The sequence below is a fragment of the Eupeodes corollae genome, chromosome 2 (genome assembly GCF_945859685.1).
Source record: "Eupeodes corollae chromosome 2, idEupCoro1.1, whole genome shotgun sequence".
Lineage (NCBI taxonomy): Eukaryota > Metazoa > Arthropoda > Insecta > Diptera > Syrphidae > Eupeodes > Eupeodes corollae.
Window position 1 is genome coordinate 79,326,958 of NC_079148.1, and position 22,452 is coordinate 79,349,409.

Genomic DNA, 22,452 nt, shown 5'->3' on the forward strand with positions numbered 1-22,452 from the left:
ACTGCACTAAATCAAAAACATAAAATGTAATTTTTTGACTTAGGACATCTCAAATGGAATGGGCATAGGTTTCATGAATGGATGGAATTTTCATAGACTTGAATTATGTATGATTACCGTAGCGTAGGTAAAGGGGTAGCGGTGATATATTCTGCGAAGGGTGTAAAGAGGGTGTCCATTTAAACTTATATATATCGTTTTTCAACATAAAATATGTAAAGGAAAAACAGTTAGTTTTTCTAATTCTAATTCCTCGCAAGAGTCAGTACCCGTAAAAAAAACTTTAGGTGGCATAGACAGGGATCGGACCCAAGACCTCTCGCATGACAGTCCATCGCACTAACCATCATGCCACGGGTACTACTAATTCTTGACATGTTTTTTATTTTATCTTGTGTAGCCGTTCACGGTCATTGTGACTGCAAATATAATGTCTCAGTATAACGTGAACCAAAATTAATAACTTAATGCGCTTTAATGCATGTACAAAACTTTCTTCTATTTTAAAAATTATATTTATTTGTCCGCTTCCATAAATTAATATACAGTCAAACATTTCTATAACGACCCTTCAAGGGAAAAAACATTGCTTCGTTATAAATTTGTATACAAAATTCGTTATACAGAAAATTTATTTTTCTTATATATAAAATTCTTATTACATACCTATTTATTATAAAAATCTTTCACATAGGAAAGGTGTAATTATGCATCATCTGAGGTTTCATCTAAACTCAACTGTAGTTTTGCTATAATTATCGTTGTTTTTTTTTTTAATAAATTCGATTTCGGCCATGTGGAGTCTGATTCCTCAGGTGTAATAACATTCAAAACTATTTCTTTAAATTTAATAAGAAGTTAATCATCGCTTAGTTAAAATTGCTGTTGTTTTCGATTATTATTGACCTTGTTGTTGACAATGGAACTGAGACTTCATCGACAGATTTCAAATTTGAAAATTGACATTTCGTTATACAGAATCAACTTTGCTTACGGGCCAAAAAAATAGTTCCTTATAAAGAGAATTTCGCTATAGAGAATTTCATTATAAAAAACCTAAATTGTATGGGATATTTCTTAAGGGGAAGGGGAAAAAATAATTCGTTATAGAGATAATTTAGTTATAGTTATTAGTTATTTTTAAAAATGATTACATAAAACATCGAATTGTTGAAAGAAGTCAAAATATTTCTAAACCGTGTTTTCTAACTTTCTACATGTCCAAATTTAAGGATGTAATACATCGAATTTCTATCTCAAACTGAGATCTACATCAGAGTTCTACGAGTTGAGAACTTGATTAAAATGAGTTACAACGCAATCGAGTTCTTATTTTTCGATAAAACGAGTTTTAGAGTTTAGGACTTTGTCAAGAAAGTGGTCTACGTAAAAGCTGCATTTATAATAAATTTGTCTCCAATTATTCTTACATAAAGATTTTAATAAAACTCCATTTGAATTACTTCAGTTTAGCATAAGATTATTTTTTTATTTTTAAATTATGAATTTCCTCAATAATAATAATAATTTTTTTATTTCTTCTCTTTTGCATTATTAGTTGTGTGTTGTTAAAAGAAAGTATAATTCAATTGTAACCAAAAATTAAAAAACAAAACAAAAAACACAAAAGAAAGAATTATAACAGAAGCACAATACACATATTTACATGTACCAAACGGCGGAAAATAAGACTGGGAACTGTTTTAAATGTATCTCAACCGGGTGCTTAAAAGACGTACAACAAATATATATTTTTTTATTTATTTTTTTTTTTAGTTTTATTTTTAAAATTTTGAATTTTTTTGCATTTTAATTGTTTTTTTTCTTATTTTTATTTTTTTTTAATATGTATTCAATTATAGTTTCAATAAGCAAATCAGTGTTCTGTTTATTAATAATAATTTTGTTTGTTTGTATTTTTTTGTGTTGGTTTTCAATTATAAATTTTAATAGCTTTTTCAGAGAAATTCAAGGATGTTCTCTTTCGGGACTTATTGATGTGATCAAGGCCAAAGAAAGGCAGTTGGGTACCACCGACAACTGTCGCCTGTGTTGTTCCATTGGGTTGGAATACATCCAAATCGATAAGATTACTATCGACCGCTTCGTTTATGGTTCCATTCGAAATGACAAAAAATTTGTAACTCTCCCATTCCTTGTCTGGCACATTGAGGCGTTTCTGGATTCGCTGCTTCAAAGCCCCATAGGTTTCATTGTGCTTACACTTAATAAGAAAGGGAACTCCAAATGAATTGTACACTTCCTTACTGAAATGCGAAACTGGTATAAGCATTTCGTTGTCAGCTAATTGTGTGTCTTCTATTGGGACTTCCTCAATGCGGAACGTTTTTTGGTTGTTCTGACTGGAGACTGTCTCGCTGCCCATTTGCAAATTCTCAAGCGGAACGTCCTCTTTGAAAACGCACATAATTTTGTGACTTGCCATTTTCATGAGCCGTAATTTCTTTCGACTATTTTCGGGAAATTGAATTTTCTTAGCCGCTTCGTCGAGCAAACTTTTAACTGTTTCATTTTTATTAGGATACAGAACTAGCTCCTTTTCTTCTCTAAGATCGTTTGATACCCAAATGCATTTGAATTGACGTTTGTTGTCAAGTTCGTGTATACTCAAGGACAGTCTTTGATAGAAAATCTTTTTGGGGGCCGTTTTGCTGTATAAGATTAGATCTTTAATTAAACCCTATAAAAAAACAAATGTGAGTTGTTAAAACGTAACAGTTATAGATGAAACAAAATAGAAGGAAGATTACAAGCGAAAAATAAATTACACAAAATAAAAAATAATACGGATAGTAATTTTATAAATAATGCCATTTGCAAAGCTCTTTGCTCTACTGTATTCGATCACATGACTTCAATTCAAGCTTTAAACAAGAAAAGCTCACATAATTCCCTGCTATGACTTCTTTTTTTGTTCACCATATTCTAAAATATTTGAAGTCAACTTAGCCTAAGAAAATAGTATAATAAGATATTCTGACAACATTTCCATAGGCTTTTTTACACATGTGGATTTCAATCTGGCGATACATTTTCGGAATTGCTGTTTTTGACAGCTTTCACGTGATTAATGATCAGTTTGTTTTGCCATTTTATAATGGCCAAACAAAGGGTTCGGTTGGCGCGACACATCGGTGTCGGTCGATATAATCGCCCAGCAAAGTTGGTAGTAGTTGAAACAACCACGGATCAGATAAACGATCGGGCGATCTGAAAGGGCTGCATTATTTTTTGTGGGGTTACATGAAGCAGTTTGTCTACGCAGAAAAGCCCGAGATTGGTGACTGGGAAGAAATATTCATCGCGTTATTTCTGACATACGGCTCTAAAAAAATGAGCAAAAATTGAGACGCTTGCCCGAAATTAATTTTAATGGCAAACCCTTATTTTTATAATAAAACTAAATTTTAAGCCAAAACATTGAATTATATGCTTTTTATTTCTTTAGTAATAGATTATTTATGCTGTTTATAATCTGCTACACCTAGGGCTATACAAATTTAATAAGAGAATAACCAACTTACAAACTAGTTTTTCTTAAGGGCAAACTTCGAATTCAGTAAGATTAAATAACGATATGTTTGTTAAAATATGAGGAAGAAGCTATTAAACCATGCTTTGGATGTATACAGCCATTTTAGTCTTTGATAGCTCATATTTTGATTTTATAATTATTAGAATTTTAAACTAATTTGTTTCCTCTGTCGGCAAAAATCATATCAATATGGTGTCTTCATTGAAAGTGATCAAAAATCTGCGATGCACTTTCAAACGATTTCTTCAACATCGTTCTGAAAAGAATTGTGCAAAACTCAGCCGTCAACACTAGAGGCACAATCTTCCAAATTACTCGAATACGCTGATGATATTGAGATAATTGGAAGATTAAAGCGGGATGATAGTGGAGCTTTTTTGAGCATTGCAACGGAAGCGGAGAAGATGGGTTTAGTGGTCAATGAGGGCTGTGAGCACAAGTGGAGATTGAAGGAAGACGTCTTTTACAGCTATAACTTTGATGTATTTAAGGACTTTGTCTACCTAGACACCGCTGTAAATTCAGACAACGACACCAGCCCTGAAATCAAACGAAGAATAACTCTTGCAAATCGCTGCTTCTTGCCTTAGAAGGCAATTGAGTAGTAAAGTCCTCTCTCGAGCAATCTCTTTTATCTTTCAAAGAAAAATGAGAAAGTCTTAGGATGCTTCGGGGGAAAATTCATTGGGCGATTTTTGGTCCCGTCTGCTGGCTGTAGACGCATGTTGGTTGACGCCCAGTTCCGTCCGGACTGTAGCGCCACCTTAAGTAAGCAAGCAATCATAGTGACTCACAATCTAATAAAAATCTATTGGAGTAAAATAATTACCACTCTTTATTTATTAAGCAACAATGTTTTCTTTTGACTTTTAGAGTTTTCAAATCTGTATCAGCTCATTTCTTCACTCAAGTACTAATTCTTAAGCCTATAAATTTGGAACCGAGTATTTCCTAAGCAACTTCGCAAAACAAGCGAGAAACTGGTTATTTTAACAGTTGTGAGTATTCGATTTGGAACCAATTGATTTCTTCATAGAAGTACTAAGCTATAGTTCTCTCAAATACCAAGTATTGAAATCAAAGTAATCAATTTTAATCATTTTCGAATTTTATTATAAATATGGAAGTCCATTTTTTTTTCATGTCGCAACGGAATCATATTGAAATATGATTTTTTGTGTGGAGGTAGTTACGAGGTTGGAGATTGTTTTAAACTTAATTTTAACACGGTAAAATATCTCATTCACAGCTCATTTGAGCAGATCCGCCAGTTACAATTATAATTATATAATTCAATATATTCTTTTCGTTTTAGAGCAATAGTATGCTAGTAATTGCATATCATTAGGTGGTGCTTGCTTTTTTTGCAATATAACAATATCGAAATCTTTGTTATTTTAGTTTGCGATAAATAAAACATCAACATATTTGTTTACTGTTGCAGTTGAAGTTAACACATCAAAACCAATTTAAAGTGCTCCTAGAGCTGCTGCAGACGAAAGGCATTCTATGGCTTTTTGAAGTGAATAGAAAAAAAGGTTCAACTGAACAGCAAAGGTTTTCCAATAAAAGATGGAGATGTTTGACAAATTTGGCTTATTCCATTAGTATACAGTATGCACAAATGCGACTTTAAAATTTAAAGTTAAAAAGAAAGCAATCCACAATTCAAAGGAAATCAATTGTATGAGGGCCAAACCCAATGAAAATTTTGTGTAGATTCATAAAAGTTTCACTAGAGTAATGATGCAAAAACGTTAAAGTCACAAACACAGATTGTGGTATCACTTTTAACGTCAACTGTTCATTATTGTAACGATGCATAAACTGATGCGCAAGAAAGTGATTAGTTGTTGAAGCCTTTGATTCATTTGGAAATAAGGAGAAGGAAAACGAAAAGGAAGTAACTTAATAGCAAACATTTAATAAATTAATATTTATTTATGACTGTTTTGTGTTTTTATTAGTACTTCACAAAATCTGAAATAAAATTAATTTTAATATTAAACGCTCTTCGTTGAACCGCTTACTAATTGCTGCACGCATATTGTATACTAAATTATATGTTTTCGGTCATTATAATCAATTAATGTTTTCAATAAAAGAACGTCTATTAATAATTAAATAACAGAAAAAAGTTATTTTAACGTCAAACAAATATCCGATCAGCATCGCATCGGCAAAAGGTGCTATGCATCAACATGTGTGAATTTTCTCTTTATCTATCTCCACTTACTGCAAGAAGCTACAGCAGATTTGCATATTTGAAAAAAAGATGGTTGAATTCAAGTGGGTGTATTTCATCTCAAATTCACGCAGATGCGGACGGCTGTTGCAGTATTAAGAAGCGATCGCTTTAAATACAGTTGATAGTTTCGGTTAATTAGACGGTAAGTTCTGGGACAAGAACATGAAGACCAACATCAGGAACAGTAGCATGAAGTTGAAGAGCCATCAGCAGGAAAGAAATGACTTCACGTTTCCCCTTTCAAAAAGGAAAGAACTTAGCTTTTGGAGAAGCAGTGTGTACTTCAAGTACTTCAGTGTGGCTTAAAAGTACTTCAGTGTGGCTTAAAAATCTTTTTACAAAATCGTCGCGTCGAATAAGTTAAGCGTTAATAGATTTAATTTGGTGTCAAAGCTCCATCTTATAACACTGATCATCAATGCGATTTGCGACGATTAAAAGACGATCAATGCGATTTGCGACGATTAAAAGAAATTGAATAATTCCGCATTAAAACGCACACAACCTCATAACTGTATTGAAACATTGGATTGAAGGCCTGATTTGACATTCGACAATTCTTTGATGTTCTAATACATAAAATATAAATTGTGTGAAAAACGATTTCTTACAAAAAATAAACAGAAGTGTCCTTCGTGGAGAGGCAATCAGTTCGACTGAATTGATTTTCTTGGAAAATTGGATTTGAAATACGAAAAGAGCAACCTTCGCATCGTATACATTCGTGTCACATGTAATCGTGGAGGATAACGTGTAGATTTAAAACACACGTGTAAACATGAATAGACGAAACAAGCAGCCCGTTTGTAACGGTATTTGTAACAGGCTTCAAGGTCGCCTAGAGTAGTAAAGCCAAGTTAAAAATAGAATTTAGCATTTTAATCAAGAATGCAAAAAAGACAAGTCGAGAATTACTATCCAGATCCAGACCTGGCGTTCGAAAAAAAAAAATCCACAACTTACCAATAATCGATGAGGAAGTTCGTCAAGGAGAAACTACAATAACATAACTTAATTCACTCCTAGGAGTAAGCTTATTGAAGTAGTAAGATGAAAAGCGTGACTATATCACACAGAATTCAAGGACTGCAAATGAGTTTGTGCAGGATGACCATTGAGAATTCACGCTGTTGGAAACAATTTAACAGAACCTTTCGATGTCAAAAAAGGTTTTAGACAAGGTGATGCGCTGTCATACGATTTTTTTAACATCGTGCTTGAAAGAATAGTGCAGAGCTCAACCGTCAAAACTAGAGGCACTATCTTTCAAAAGTCTGTCCAATTACTGGCATATGCTGATGACATTGACATAATCGGAAGAACTCAGCGTGATGTCAATGGGGCTTTTGTGAGTATTGAGGCAGAGGCGGCAAAAATGGGTTTAACGGTTAATGAGGGAATAACAAAGTACATGCTTTCGTCTAGAAAGGACATATAACACCGACTTTTTGGTCAAAACGTCACAATCGACAGACGTAACTTTGAGGTAGTCAAGGACTTCGTCTACTTAGGCTCCGCTGTAAACGCAGCAGACAACACCAGCGCTGAGATAAAACGCAGAATAACTCTTGCTAACCGCTGTTTCTTTGCACTAAGAAAGCAATTGAGTGGTAAAGTCCTCTCTCGAGGGACCAAGTGTTGCTATATAAGAGCTTTATCATCCCCGTCCTGCTATACGGTGCAGAAGCATGGACCATGACAAAAGCGGATGAAAGCACTTTGTGTCGCTTCGAGAGAAAAATTCTTCGTGTGATCTACGGTCCCGTATGCATCGAAGGGGAGTGGAGGAGAAGATGGAACGACGAACTATACGGGCTGTACAGCGACGTAGACTTAGCCAGAAGAGTAAAAGTCCAACGACTAAGATGGCTGGGTCACGTAGAACGAATGAAAACCAATGCTCCGGCCCGAAAAGTTTTCGAATCCGCACCCACAAGACAGCGCAGTAGAGGAAGACCGCGGATCAGGTGGCGCGCACAAGTGGAAGCTGACCTCAATCAACTTGGATAGCACATGCTAAGAGTAGATGGTTTTGATTTTATTGAATTTAATTTATTGTTTTAATATGGTTCTGGGCATTGCACACGCGTGAACACACAACATATAGCTGCGGGAGAAGAACGGCTTTTCTATATTCACCCATGCTACATTTGCTCTTGCGCGATATTAATTGTTATAGCTTAACTAACTTTAATAAAGAATTAAAGTTTTTTAATTGAAATGGTTAAGAAACGCCTAATGAGACCAAATGGAAACACCTAATGATATACTACTAATTCCTGTTCTAAAAAAAGAATCAATTGAATATCTAATTACAAATTTTAAAAGCGGATCTGCTCAAATAAGCTGGAAATGATATATTTCACCTTAAGCCTTGTAACTACCTTCACACAAAAAAAAATTATGTCATAATATTGCTCCGTTGCGACGTGGAACACGGGCAAACAAACAAACAAACTGATTTTCCCATTTATAATATTAGTATAGAATGAGAAATGAAAAAATTACAAATTCTTTACCGAGTGGGAAATGCTAACATAGCCAATACTAACCTAGCCTTTGTTCCTTTATCATATACAAAATTAGATATTTTTCAACAAAAATAATAAAAAAAATCAAACATCTTACCTTATGTGTATATGGAATAGCATTCCCCGGAGCGTCCTTGTAGCTGTGATTACATGTAAAGAACTGCAATTTATTCGGATCGGTATTAAGGCGTTCCGCAACTGCCTGTGCCATCTGATCGTAAGTGTTGCGATTAGACAACTCCAGCACGAATTCCGGATCATTAGGGTTACATTTATCACAAAATGTTATCTCTATACGATATAGTAAATCCTTGAAATAGTCATCGACAGTGGGCAGTTCTAGTTTCATGCCAACATGTTCTTTTTCGAAAATCAATATGTATTCCTGCAAGTTGTCTTGTGAAATTTGCAAAACCTTCTCCAGAGATTCTTCCAAGTTTAAGATTTTCTTTTGGCTTGACTCGTCGTAGACAGTTAGTTCGGTGCCCGGTTCGAAGCCTAAGCTTGCATTGATACCGGGTATAATTTCAATTAAACGTCGCCGAAGATCCTCTTGGCTGCAACCAATGTAGTTAAGGCGCTTATTCGTTGCATCGTAGTACTTGTAAAAAATCAATACATCACGCTTCGGATTGAATGGCAGCAATGGACCTGGAGAATCTGGCGATGCTAGTTCTAGGAATATATTCCAGGGCTTTTGAGAATTGGCCACATGGTCTATAGTGCGATGACCCTCGCGATTGAAATCGATATAGCTAAATTTCTGTAAATGCGATGAGGCAAGTGACCAGATGCGCATACGATCCTTTCCAACGCCAAAAGTTCGCACAAACATCGCAACCAAATCATCGATTGTTTGGCTTTGTTTTAGTTTGAAAATTCGAGGGTGTACTTTGTCTAAGTCGAATAGTTTGCGTTTTTGCTGCGACTCAAAGTACTCCTCCAATATAACCTGAACAGTAACATACAAATTAGCTTCGGTGCGTTCCTTGCGACGGATGGACTCGATATTCTTCTCAACAAGCAAACGTTCAACTAACTCTTTGGGTATTTCGCTCTCCGGAATTTCGGCAAGGACCTTTGGCAGCTCTGAAGCACGAATGTATACCAACATATAGGCGTTGCTGCACTTGGCATGAAACGATATGTCCTCATCCATGCCTCCGTAGTTTTGATTAATTGCTTCTGCTTTGCGGCAACTTGAAACAACATCGTCATCAAATTTGAACCATTTACCATCGGCTTTTGGATTGATAAAAACCACATAATGACCTCCGTGATTGTCACCGGAGTGAACCAAGACAGCGTGCAGAACGTAGTCAGCTGGGGTCTCCTGCTTCTCGGCTAGATAGCGGTCTAAATTGATCTGCTCGTAGAATTCGAAGCGGTCATTGTACTTAATCGAACTATCTGTTATCGGATCGTATTGGAAACGCATTAAATGCAAGTGCAGGACCGGCGGAAAGGAGGTGAATATAACGCCTTTGCTTGCCTCCTGCAAGCCATGTACGCCTGCGTCGTATTTGTTGTCTCCTTCGAGGGTCTCCGGAGCTATGTAATCCTGAAAGGAATCATAAATCGTCTTCTTGTCCTTTATGTTCAATTGAATGTCGTAAAATGTCTCGTAGCGGGTGCTGTTATATTCCACATTCTTGCATTTTATGTACGAGGACATTTTTCCTTCAAAGAGGCTGGGAATAGTGCCCTCCAAGCAGGTGCCTTTCATCTTCGATTCCAACTTGTCAAGAAGAACACGCAGGAACTCCTGAACATCGTGTTGCATAAAGGAATCCAGCGTCTCCCACCCAAAACTCTTGGTTAATTTTTTTGTGCCCACGGGCCTGTCACCAAATTGCAACTCGTGGAACACCCTTTGCAGCGATAAACCCACAGACTTTGCACTATCGTCTGCTTCAGTTGGTATCTTGTAGACGGCTGCGCGCAACTGATTAGTGAAGTAGAGGGTTTGCAGCAAAGAATTCATGTAACAAGTGGCTCCTTGGTTCTTCAAACCCACACAACCTGTGTGCTTCTTTGAATCCCACAAAACCCCATGTGGAGCATCTGCAATCACGTGAACTTCAAGCACGATTGTATCGTTTCTCACGTAGCCCTTCTCGGGGTCCTGCAAATCAGCCCAAGTTATAAAATTCGAATAACCATAGTCGTTCTCTTTGCTGTAGAACAAATGCTTTATTCTGGCTCTAGCGAATGGCGGAGCATTTGGCTTGAAGCACTTCAGCCTCAGCTCAGCTATGGCATTACACGACCAAGCTGTTGAATCGTTCTCTCCATTGCACTGTAGAAAGAACCCCATAGAGCGCTCAATGGGCAAGACCATGATCTTCCATGGCAACATCCGGACATATGTGGGTGGCGACAAAATTGTCGTCTTCAGCGTGGAGATGTTTTCAACAACAAACGAGAATGTTGCTTCCGCACGGAATTGATCGCATTTTGGATCTGTTTTTTTTTTTTTGTTTTGTATTTTTTTTTTTGGAGTAGAATGATGTTAAATTTGATAGGGAAATTTAATTTAGAAAAAAAAATAATAGATGTTATATTTCTACGAGGACTTACCATTTTCATCGGTGTCTTTGGGCTTAGCCAGGGACTGCTGCTGTTCGTCAACCACATATTCTATTTCTTGAGTATCCATAGCTTCTATTAGTGGGTCGGCTTCTACCACATCCATTTTACGTAATGTAAATAAGTAGTGATGTTGTTTTCTTTCTGCCTTCTTTGTCACTTGAAATGCAGACTTAAATGCTGTCACCGCGGTTTCCGCACCACTGTCTTTATGGAACAAAAAAAATCTATATATGTAACCAATAACCAAACAAGGCCGATTTTGTGTCGAGTGTTTATGAAGTTTATGACATGAGAATTCGGGAGGAGTGTGCCGCTGTCACAGCCGCCACCGCCGTCGCCGCATGCATTTAGCGATTGTATATTTTTATAGCAAAAATAATTATATTTACGATATTTTCTTACCTTTTTGTCTTTTTCTGAATATGGAGACTGTGCCCAAACAAAAAATAAGAAAGAAACTCAAAAATTAAACGATCATCGAAGTCGAAGACGACGACCACGACTACGAGGGGAGCAAACAGAGGAGGCGAAGGCGATTTCTTATTCGACTTTTCCTATTCCTTCCTTTCCTTTGTAATTAGAAAAAAGTTACTCAGTATATTTTTTCTTTTCTTTTTGTATTACGAATTGGCGTGTTCTTATGATGAGAATTGGTTTTGTTCTTGTTCTTGGTCACAATAAAAAGGATTCACAGGCGCAGAGCAACTAAATAAATTAAAATAGATGGATTTTTCAGTGAATTTTATGATTTTTTTTATTTTTGGAATATCAATACAGGTGTGAATTTGAAGGACTGCGTGAAAATATTTAAAATATTTACGATTGCAAAGTAAGTTTTATAGATTTTTTTTAGTTTTTACATTTTATTCGACTGCTACCGCGATTACATGTGAACAATAAAAAAAATGGAAATGGAAATACACAATTTTTAATTCGCACAGCCACAGCAGAACCTGTCAAAAACACACGAAAATAGAAATGAGTTTGAGTTATGAGCGGAGTGTGCTCGGTTCGGTACGGTTTCAATGGATGGTGGTGCTGCTGGCGCTGTTTGTGCAGTTTATGCAGCGCTCTCAACCTAAACTCAACTATTAAATGAAAGCGTTCAACGGTAAAATTTTTGCGCAAAAATGTGTGGTTTTCGCTGGTTGAACGCAACAATTTTCGCGTTGTCGAGAGGTTTTACTATCATCGTGGGCTTTTATGGACGCGGCACCTAGTATCTACGGCGACATTAGAGTAAGCAGTTTTCTTTCTTAACTCTTGTATATAAAACTTCCAACACCTCCTTGATTCTAAGACGAACGTTAGCAAAAAACAGCTCCATAATAAGACTATTGATTTTATATGAACAGATTATTGGTATATTAGTGGAACATGGCATAATTCTGTTTCTATATGAAACAGTATCAAGGTATTGAAAACTGACATGAGAGTCTACTTTATACAAATGAAGTTGAAAAGAGTAAACGGCAACAAATTGTTTAACTCAATTAATTACTAAATTTTAAGTGGCTTTTCAAATTTCATTCACGTTCCCAGGTAAAACTAAAATAACTTAATCACCACCGAGCCAATTGGTTTGGAGCCCTTTGTTTCCTTAATTATTGTATGAGATAGACTAAACTAGTTAAATAGTATTTTGATGGCAAAATAAGATTGAGCCTTGGATCGAACTCGTTAATTTTTAACTTGATGAAAATTCAAATAGAACGGCTCAGGTCCATTTGGATCTTTGCCTCTATCGTGCATATCAAGCTTTAAGCTTCGCATTACTTCTTGTAGTGAGAAAACTTATAATATTTTCAAATGCAATTTTTATTTGTAGGCCTCAATAAGATTATTTTTCAAAGAAACTAATAATAATTAAACATCAATTCTTATAAAGTTTGAAAAAAGAAACACAATACAAGCATCAAGTAACAAAAGTTTACCATATCTGCGCTGAACCTAGAGAAAGGCTAGAACATCAGCGCGAAGTTGGCTACTAGCAGTCCAGATCTAGTCAACGAAAAGGGGACATCGGCTGGTACAGGACAATATACTCAATACTCAATTAATTCTTCAGCCTGTTTGTTCAGCACAAATTTGACTTAAAACTTAATTTGATCTTCTTTGGAGCATTTATATTTTATTTTATTTTTTAAATTGAATTTAGTGCTGTCAAAATCAGATAAACTCTTTTTAGTTCTTTAAGATTAAAGGAGCGGGCTTCAACCTCTTTAGAATCTCCAAAGTCTGACTTTTACAACTAGCTGACCGCTGTATGTTTTTGGTTTTTTGTTCACTCGGCAAGTTGTTGATTCCTGCGTCTTGGGACTCTCCCGCTTGCGTCTTTGCAAAGAATGATCTTCATTCACTTACCGTATACTCATTGCCACTTTTGCTTGTTGACGATACTAACTTTTATATTATCATTTCTACTTTTATACTTACTTTTTTAAATTGGTTTTTCCACTTTTCAGAATTCATTTTAAATTTATTTGCAAACAATTTGTTTTATTTTAAACTCAAATACTCTTTGATACCGTCGCAAATACTCATAAATTCTATCTCGGACGCTATTACCGATTTAAATCATGTTCCTTGAATCATTCCCAATTAAATCGAACAAAGCTTTATAGGGTTCGGTTTTTTGACAGAAGCAACAGATAGTTGCATTTCTTGACCTTACCACTCCTCTCTTTCTAACAAGATTGTCAGACTGATTGGTTTTGGTTTTCATTTGAAAAAAAAGTTTTTTCAAGTGGCTGTGTTTTCAAAGAAGTTTTTCTGTTTAAATTGTTTATTTATTTAATTATAAATAGTGCGAAAAATTCATGTATCCCACCATTTGAAATTTAGTTTCTTTGCTTAAGCCTCGCCATTCAAAGCAATATTTTATTTAACGAACAAATAATACATTAAAATTGTGTGGAGCTGGCAGCTTTTATCTCATCAGGCTGGAAGTCTTCAAAACGAAAAAATATGGAACATTAAAATAAAAGAAAAAAAAAAAAGAAAATATTTCAGGAAACAAAAGAATAACTATGAATTGTTTTAGTGCCATAAGTGTACCCACTTTGGGTGAAATGGAACAAACCATTTGCATGCTCGAGCGCGGAACTATCGTAACGAAGCTCTTCTCCAAACATCGCCCAGAGCAAAAGAAACTGATACTTGTGCGTGAAACCAGGCAGTTATTATGGTCACCTGTAAATTCCAACACTCGTACTGACTTCGAGGGTTCATTGGATCTGCGAGAAATGAAAGAAATTCGAGTTGGAAAGAATTCGAAGGAGTTTCGCAATTTTGCCGAGGAGACCAAGAAATTCGAAACTACCAAGTGCTTTGTCGTTCTCTATGGAAGCTCCTTTAAGCTAAAGACCTTCTCAATTGTCGCCCTCTCCGAACAAGAATGCGAGAACTGGGTGCGAGGCCTCAAATACATGGTCCAGGACACCATCATGGCTCCCTATCCAATGCAAGTCGAACGCTGGCTTCGAAGGGAATACTATGCAATCGAAAATGCCAATCAGCACTCGAAGGAGGGCGTCAATGTCACGGTGAAGGATTTCAAAGCGTTTTTGGCCGGAGTCAGTTGCAAGATGACCACTGGAAAGCTAATGGAGTTCTTCTCCGAGGAAGATATCCGCCGCAAGTGTGATTTGCGCTTTGATGACTTCTCTCGCTTGTATTGCCGCCTTCTGGTGCCGTCGACATTCGTAGCTGATTGTTTTCTCGAAAATCCGTGCAAATATTCCAGTGATTCTGAGACTGTGACACTGCGAGAGTTCAAGAAATTCCTGCTCGCCGAGCAGCAAGACCCAATGGGCCACGACGATATATTGGCTTCTAACTTTGTCCGTGATTTCATCCAAGACATCGAACGTGACGTCCAGGAGCCGTATTTCACAATATTCGAGTTTCTCGATTTCCTCTTTTCCAAACAGAATGACTTGTGGGATAGGAACCGCGACAAGATTTACATGGACATGAAGCAATCCATGTCCAATTACTGGATTGCTTCGTCACACAATACCTATCTCACTGGTGACCAGTTTTCCAGTGAATCATCGACCGAAGCTTATGCAAGAGCTCTTCGCATGGGATGTCGTTGCATTGAACTAGACTGCTGGAATGGCCCAGACAATCTGCCATACATCTTCCATGGCCACACCATGACATCGAAGATAAAATTCAAAGATGTTATCAAAACAATCAAGGAACACGCTTTTGTTACCTCGGAGTACCCAGTGATTCTATCGATTGAACAGAACTGTTCCCTTGAACAACAGCGTAATATGGCACAAGCACTAACTGAGGTAAGAATCCTTAATTATCTTACCTGATTCATTTACATTTTTTTTTTAAAGGTGTTTGGAGATATGTTGCTGACCCAACGCTGTGATCGGCTTGAGACTCAAATGCCATCGCCATACCAACTGCGGCGAAAGATAATTCTTAAGCACAAGAAACTTCCCGAGTATGAGGACGGGTCGAGTTTGAGCAGTGTCGGAGGAGGCTCGGGGGTTTCTCTCCGCTCTCAGGATGACAATGAAAACACCCGAAACGTTATCAAAGAGGGCATGCTTTACTACAAGGATCCGGTGGACAAATCCTGGAATATATATCATATTGTTTTGACCCAACAGGAACTTATCTATTCATCCGAAATCGATGAGAATCGCGACGAGGAACACGAACACTCGTCGTCGTCATTAATGCCAAAGCCCAAAGAAAACCTAGTGAACGATGAACTGCATTTCGGGGAGAATTGGTTCCATGGTAAGTTGGAGGGGGGACGTCAAGAGGCAGACGCATTGCTTGATGCCTACAAGCACCTTGGCGATGGAACATTCCTGGTCCGTGAGTCGGCTACATTTGTGGGAGACTATAGTCTTTCATTTTGGCGTCGCAATCGCCCCAATCATTGTCGCATAAAGCTGAAGCACGAAAACGGCATGACGAAGTACTATTTGGTCGATAACTTTATTTTCGACAGCTTATACAGCCTGATTGTGTATTACCGCAAGAATATGCTGCGCAGTTCGGAGTTCTCTATCACTCTCAAGGAACCAGTTCCACAACCAAAGAAACACGAGACCCAAGAGTGGTTTCACCCGAATACCACCAAAGAACAAGCCGAGCAGGTACTCACAAAATTGGACGTGGGGTCTTTTCTTGTTCGCAATAGTGTGCAGAATGCCAATGCCTTTGTGATCTCGTTCACCATTACCAGAAAAGTGAAGCACTGTCGTATACTGCAGGAGGGGCGGCTTTACGTCGTCGACACCACGCAGTTCGAGAGCCTGGTTAGCCTAGTAAACTACTTCACCCGAAACCCTCTCTACAGGAACGTTAAACTGCTGTATCCGGTTTCGCAGGAACTTTTAAAGCAGAAACTGCTAGCTTGTCAAGTGTCACTGGTAAACGAAAGTAATGGAAGTGATTTCAACGATGCGTTCAGTTATATGGATCCCAGTTTGGACGACCGTGTCACATGCAAGGCTCTCTATTGCTACAAGGCCGACAAACCTGACGAATTGTCATTCCCAAAACATGCAATCATAACAAATGTCCAACGGAATAATACTATGTGGTGGAGGGGAGACTACGGTGGTATGATTCAACGTCATTTGCCGGCAAACTACGTCAAAGTGATCGATGCTTCGAGTGACGAATACAATTGTTTTGTAGGCGATGAATGTAGTACAAATGAGAGCTTCTCGCGAACTGATTCGATTGAGATTCATGGAGCCATTGCAAATCTGTATGAGTCCAATGAGGAGGGCATCCTCGTGAAGATGCACATTCAGACACCCACCATGCAAAATGCCCTTGTAATTGGATTTGATAACCAGGAACAGGCAGTTGATTGGATCAAGGCCATTCAGGAGGCAGCCCAAATTGCAAATCAACTGGCTACGGAGCGGAGGAAGAAAGAGCGCAGTGCACGAGTGGCTAAGGAAATGTCAGACCTCATCATCTACTTCAGAAGTGTGCCCTTCAAAGAGCACGGTTGGGTGTTCTATGAAATGTCCAGTTTTCCAGAGACAAAAGCCGAAAAACAATTCCTCCAGCAAAACCTGCAACTGTTCCTGGCATATCATCGGAATCAGATAAGTCGAGTATATCCCAAGGGCCAGCGCTTGGACTCTTCGAATTTCAATCCTGTGCCATTTTGGAATGTCGGCTCCCAAATGATTGCCCTAAACTACCAGACCGGCGACAAAGCCATGCAAATGAATCAGGCCAAATTCCGCGATAACGGCAATTGTGGTTATCTCCTAAAGCCGAAATTCATGTGTGTGGATAATTTCGATCCCAATAACCCACTGTCCATCAGTCCGGCGGAGGAGAAAATCATAACTATTCGAATAATAGGTGGGCGACATTTGTTTCGAGGCGGCAAGAGCAACAATCCTTTGGTTGTTGTAGAGATTATCGGTGCAAGCTTCGACTCTGGCATCAAGCATAAGACTAAAGTCAATGACAACGGATACAATCCGGTCTGGAATGAGATATGTGAATTCTCTGTTCGCAATCCGCATTTTGCATTATTGCGTTTCGAGGTGCAAGATGAGGATATGTTTGCCGAAACCCATTTCATAGCACAAGCTGTGTATCCTGTCAATTGCATACGAACTGGTTATAGAAGTGTTATTTTAAGGAATAAGTTTAGTGAAGAACTCGAACTTTCATCGCTTCTAATACACATATCTGTTATAAATGGCAGCTCCTTGAGGGGTATTTAAGTATTGAGCTTAAATTACTACATAAATAGTATATACCAAATGACCAAAACCAACCGATCAAAAATTATTTTCCTAACACAATGAGTATACCTAGGATCTTCTACACTTAACAGTATATATGCATTTGTTTGTTTTGTTCGTTCGTAAATAATCTCTTGTTAAGTAAATATGTTAAATCATAAAAAAAGAAAAAAAAACAAATTTCAACTTAAATGTCGGAGCATAAAAATGCAACTAAATACACTTCCCTATTATGCTGGAGACTTAAGGTAACTTTAAATCACAAGGGGGGTAGAGTTCCTTCACAATAAAAAATAAAAAAGTATCGTTGATCTAGAAGAAAAATTGAAAAAACTTAAAATTACAGATATTTGAGGTTTTTTTTTAAATTTTTTAAAGAGTTTATCAATTTAAAACTACGTACGCGTTTACGTTACTAAGTTTATATTTTTTATTCTTTTGACACGACTGTGGTAAATCAAAATATTTTAATTTAAAAGAAACAGTAAAAAACAACAACACAGTTTTTAGTAAACTTTTATTAAAAACAATTGAAAATTCACATCAAAGTTAAACTCGTACAACACGCATTCGGTTAGAAAAAAAAATAAACTCTTTGATAGCCCTTAACCTGTTTGCCAAAGATCTAACCAATTTTTTTAATAAGCTGAAGGTATTTTTGTGCACTCTTCCAGCAGCACCTTTTAAAGGTAATTTTTAATGGAAACGTGTTGCGATCTTACCGGGTCTTCCAAATAGCTTCATAAATGTTCATTGACGGTAATGTCAGGTGATTGCAGAGGTGTCTCAATCACTTTTGCACAATTGTACAACAGCCAAGAATGCACCTTGTAGTTTTGTGCTTTGGATCATTATCTAGATAGAATTGAAAACTGTCTCTTATTCTTAGTTTATCCGAACTTGTATGCAAGTTTACCTTTAAATGTTATGGATATTATGAGTTTGTCTACAATCCCATCGATAAAATGTACATTTTCTACTCCTATATATTTTTTTGAGCTCTTTATTGGGCATACGCCAAACTCTCATCGGTGTTAACGCATGTCTTTCACTGGTAAAAAGCTTTAAGAGAACCGCTTAAGCAAAATCAACTCTTTTCAACTTGTTGATTTTGCTTACGAACGATTTCTTCCTGGGAACATGTCTATTGTGGTTGTTTTTTTTTTTTCTTAAGATCATCCAAACAGCCTCTAGTCTTCGGCTTTTTAGCCAGCTTAGGAGCACTTATTTTGGGACTTTTTGTAGAATCCATCTCCCATCGAAATCATTATAAAAAAAATTAGTATAATTTACTAAAACAACAGTTTCTCGCATGGTCTTTCCACTAAAATGAATTATAACCAGATTTTGCACATCTACAGATGTTGGGATGTTTTTTCTATATATTTCGAACAGACTAAATGTCTTATGTTTGAAAAGACTCACAGTAAAGACAGCTTAAAAACAAAAATTTAAAAAAAATTGTGGTACGAGTTTAACATTGAAGTGTTTTTTGACTAATCAAACAAATCCTTGCTTATGGTTATTTTAACCGTCGATTTTAATTAGTTTTTCTTAAGAAGTACGCGATGACTGTTTAAACTGTATAATTGCGAAATCTGTTTAAAAATGTAATGGTTCACTAATTGTTTGTACGAGTTTTATTTTAATACATTGTATTTTAAATTGTAGATCTCCACAAGTTTTAGTTTGAGGGCAGTTGTTTTTGCTTAAATTGATGGAGCTTAGTTTTTATTTTATTATTAAAACGGATCGGTAACATAATTTCCGTCAATATTCGACTAATTCTAGAATCTAAAGTCATAAGAAAAAAGTCTGAAACTGCCATTATTCAAAAATTGAATTAACGGCAACAAAGTGCCTTATTTTTGCGTGTAGACATAAATTTTTTATCAATTCCAAACAAAATCCATCTATCGCAAGAAACTACTTACATTATCTTACTCTTATGACGAGACGGGGCGGTGTGCTGACGCGGTGATTCGGCAAATATTCGTTTGAATGTTTTTTTTTCAATTTTCTTCTGGATTGCAAAATAGGGTATTGAGGATTTTTATATTTTCCAATGTTTTTATTAATCAAACTTTCATTTTTTTTCACCTACATACATACATTTTGTGTTGTGTAGAAATTTACTTATTTATGTATATTTAAATGCTAATGCATAAGTTTATTAAAATGTAAGCTGGAAAATATTTTTTTTATTTTAGATAATTTTTATAGGTAAAACATTTATATACATATACATATATTTTTATATATCATAATATTTTAATAGAAGATATATCACAAATGTAATGTACTTTATTGCATTTAGTTACAATTCTATTGATTGTAATTTACAGATATAAATTACTGAACAAAAACAAAAAAGTTGATTGAAATCGTTTTTGTTCTTAACATCATTTTCAGCGTTCTTCCAAATGAAAACTAAAGAAAGGAGAAGAATTCAAAACGACATAATATAATTGTCGTCTTTTAAGGTGGATGTAAACTGTTAGCTCCTTTTGATTTGAATTATTTGAAATTTTAAAACCATTCGAAATGCGCGGCATTTAAAACAATTTACTTGTTTTTTACACTGATGTAAGTTGGTAATTTTTTAAAAGCAAGTTTACTTAAATTTCAAGTTCCTACACCATAACGGTTTGGAAAACCGATTCTCTTTTTCTGTCAATTTAATAGCTCTTGTAAACTATTAAAAATGAAGTTAAAAATTAACCGAGAGACAGTTGCGAATCGTAAACAAAATATGCATCTCAAGTGGATATATTTGTTGTCGTTAGTTATCTCAACTAAAAACTTAAGAAATTTTGTCAGAATGAAATTTTAACAAAATATGTTAAAGAAGTTAAAGTTCTTTTATTCCCATGACTTGAAAAGTATCTTATGATACAAAATTGGTCGCATAAATACAAGTATTTTCACCGTATATTTGAACACAAGACAAATATCGTGTTAAGGTACTTGCATTCAACGCATTCCGAAGTAAAGATTACCATATACTTTCATTCCTTCCTTGAAAAGTTATATTTTGGTTTTGAAAGTGTGCAGTCTTTTTTTAATATTCATTGGAATAAGATTAAATTGTAATAGATCTGAAAAGTGTGATGATGGTAATAAGAACATATGCGATATCAATCTAAACTAAACTAAATAAAATATTACACATTTTATGTTTAAATGTTAATGTGTTTTTAAAATTAAAAAAATGTATGGCAATTTATAACAAAAAATAAGATAACATAATCAGTGTACTGAATCGTTATAAAAATATAAATGTATTATGTTTGTATACAAAAATATAGTTTATCTATTAAAAACTAAAAAAGAACTGTGCGTTTTAACTAAAACAAGCAAATAGTTATGGAAAGCTAAGCCAATTATTTGAAAGACAAAAATGATACAAGATTCAAACATTTTGAATAAAAAGCAATTTCATAAATCTTTGTCCTTATAGCGGCTATTGAGAGAGAGTTCTTATTTAATAAATGTGAGCGCAAGGCGACAACTAAGGAATACAAGGGTGAGCTGATGAGCATTCCTTACCTAAGTCTACGTAAAGATAATTTCTCTCCTACTCCGAATGGTTTGCCTGCAATATTATTAATATGTAAACCCCTTGGAGTACTGCGTTGTGTTTTCATTTCTCAAGCTATTTCTCCAAAGCTTTGAAAAGATTCATTTATTTTATCCGTTCATAAAAAAGGAGCAAACAATTATGGTATGAACTACTGGCCCATATCCAAGCTTTTTAGAGTATTGTGTACGACTCTTTCTATTTTTATTGTAGACCTATTTTTTTTCTTTCCAAAACATGGCTTTTTAAAAGCCAAATCCATTACAACTGTTTTTGTGTCTAAAAACTCTAAACGAATTAGAGAAAGGTAATGAATTGGACGTTATAACTATAGACTTTAGTAAAGCTTTTGATAAAATCAATCACCGAGTTGTCTATCTTAAACTTAAAGCCCTTCATTTTCCACAAGTTTGTATGTCATGGCTCAGATCGTACCTTAAGAACTGCCGATGTAAAGTTGTTTTCAGGTAGGTTCTCAATCTCCGATACCATTTATGCAAACTCAGGAGTCCCTCAATGGAGTCATCTTAATCATCTTTTTATAAAAAAAAAAGTTATTTCTACTCCATTTGATTCTGTGTTACTATAAAATTATCTTGACTCATTTCAAACTTGGTGTGATAGAAATTGCTTAGAACTAATAATTGCAAAATACTAGTTCATAACACTTACCCGTAAGCGATCACATCTTCCCTACCGAACTTACAGTCTGCAGAATTTTACCATTCATTTTGTCTGTTCTTTTCGCGACTTAGGAGTTAGTTTTCACACTCAGTTAAGTCTTCGAGCTCATTTAGATTACATTATTAACAAGGCCAACTCATCCCTTGGCTTCATTAACCATTGATCTATACAGAGTTCTCGAACTCCTATGTTACTAAATCCTTATACAACACCTTTGTACAATCCTTACTTGAATACGCTAGTCAAGTCTGATCTACCCATCAGAACCTTCACAGAATTGGATCTAAGAAGAAGATTTCTTCGATTTTCACTCCGCGGTCTTCCTTGGGGTGATAATCTAGGCTTACCACCTTATGAAGATAGTTTAAAACTTATTAACCTGCAAACCCTCCAAAAACGCTGCGAAGTCGCTGATATTCTCTTCCTACACCAGCTTATACCAGGTACCACAGACTTACCATTTCTTTTAGAAAAGATTCATATTTATACTTATCCAAGGAACG

At 36.0% G+C, this 22,452-nt stretch overlaps 2 protein-coding genes across 2 annotated transcripts; one reads left to right on the forward strand and one right to left on the reverse strand.

The window, feature by feature from the left end:
* Positions 1-1,463: 1,463 nt before the first annotated feature.
* On the reverse strand, positions 1,464-11,968 carry LOC129948042 (ubiquitin carboxyl-terminal hydrolase 7). Its single transcript, XM_056058853.1, has 4 exons — positions 11,330-11,968; positions 10,916-11,131; positions 8,433-10,798; positions 1,464-2,701 (listed from the first exon to the last, which is right to left on the reverse strand). Exons 2-4 carry the CDS (start codon positions 11,028-11,030, stop codon positions 1,934-1,936), a joined length of 3,249 nt encoding a protein of 1,082 aa, XP_055914828.1. The 5' UTR covers positions 11,031-11,131; positions 11,330-11,968; the 3' UTR covers positions 1,464-1,933.
* Positions 11,969-13,646: 1,678 nt separating this feature from the next.
* LOC129948041 (1-phosphatidylinositol 4,5-bisphosphate phosphodiesterase gamma-1) lies at positions 13,647-17,861 on the forward strand. The gene is made up of 2 exons (XM_056058852.1): positions 13,647-15,231; positions 15,283-17,861. The coding sequence occupies exons 1-2, from the start codon at positions 13,957-13,959 to the stop codon at positions 17,662-17,664; spliced, it is 3,657 nt and encodes a 1,218-aa protein (XP_055914827.1). The 5' UTR covers positions 13,647-13,956; the 3' UTR covers positions 17,665-17,861.
* Positions 17,862-22,452: the final 4,591 nt, after the last annotated feature.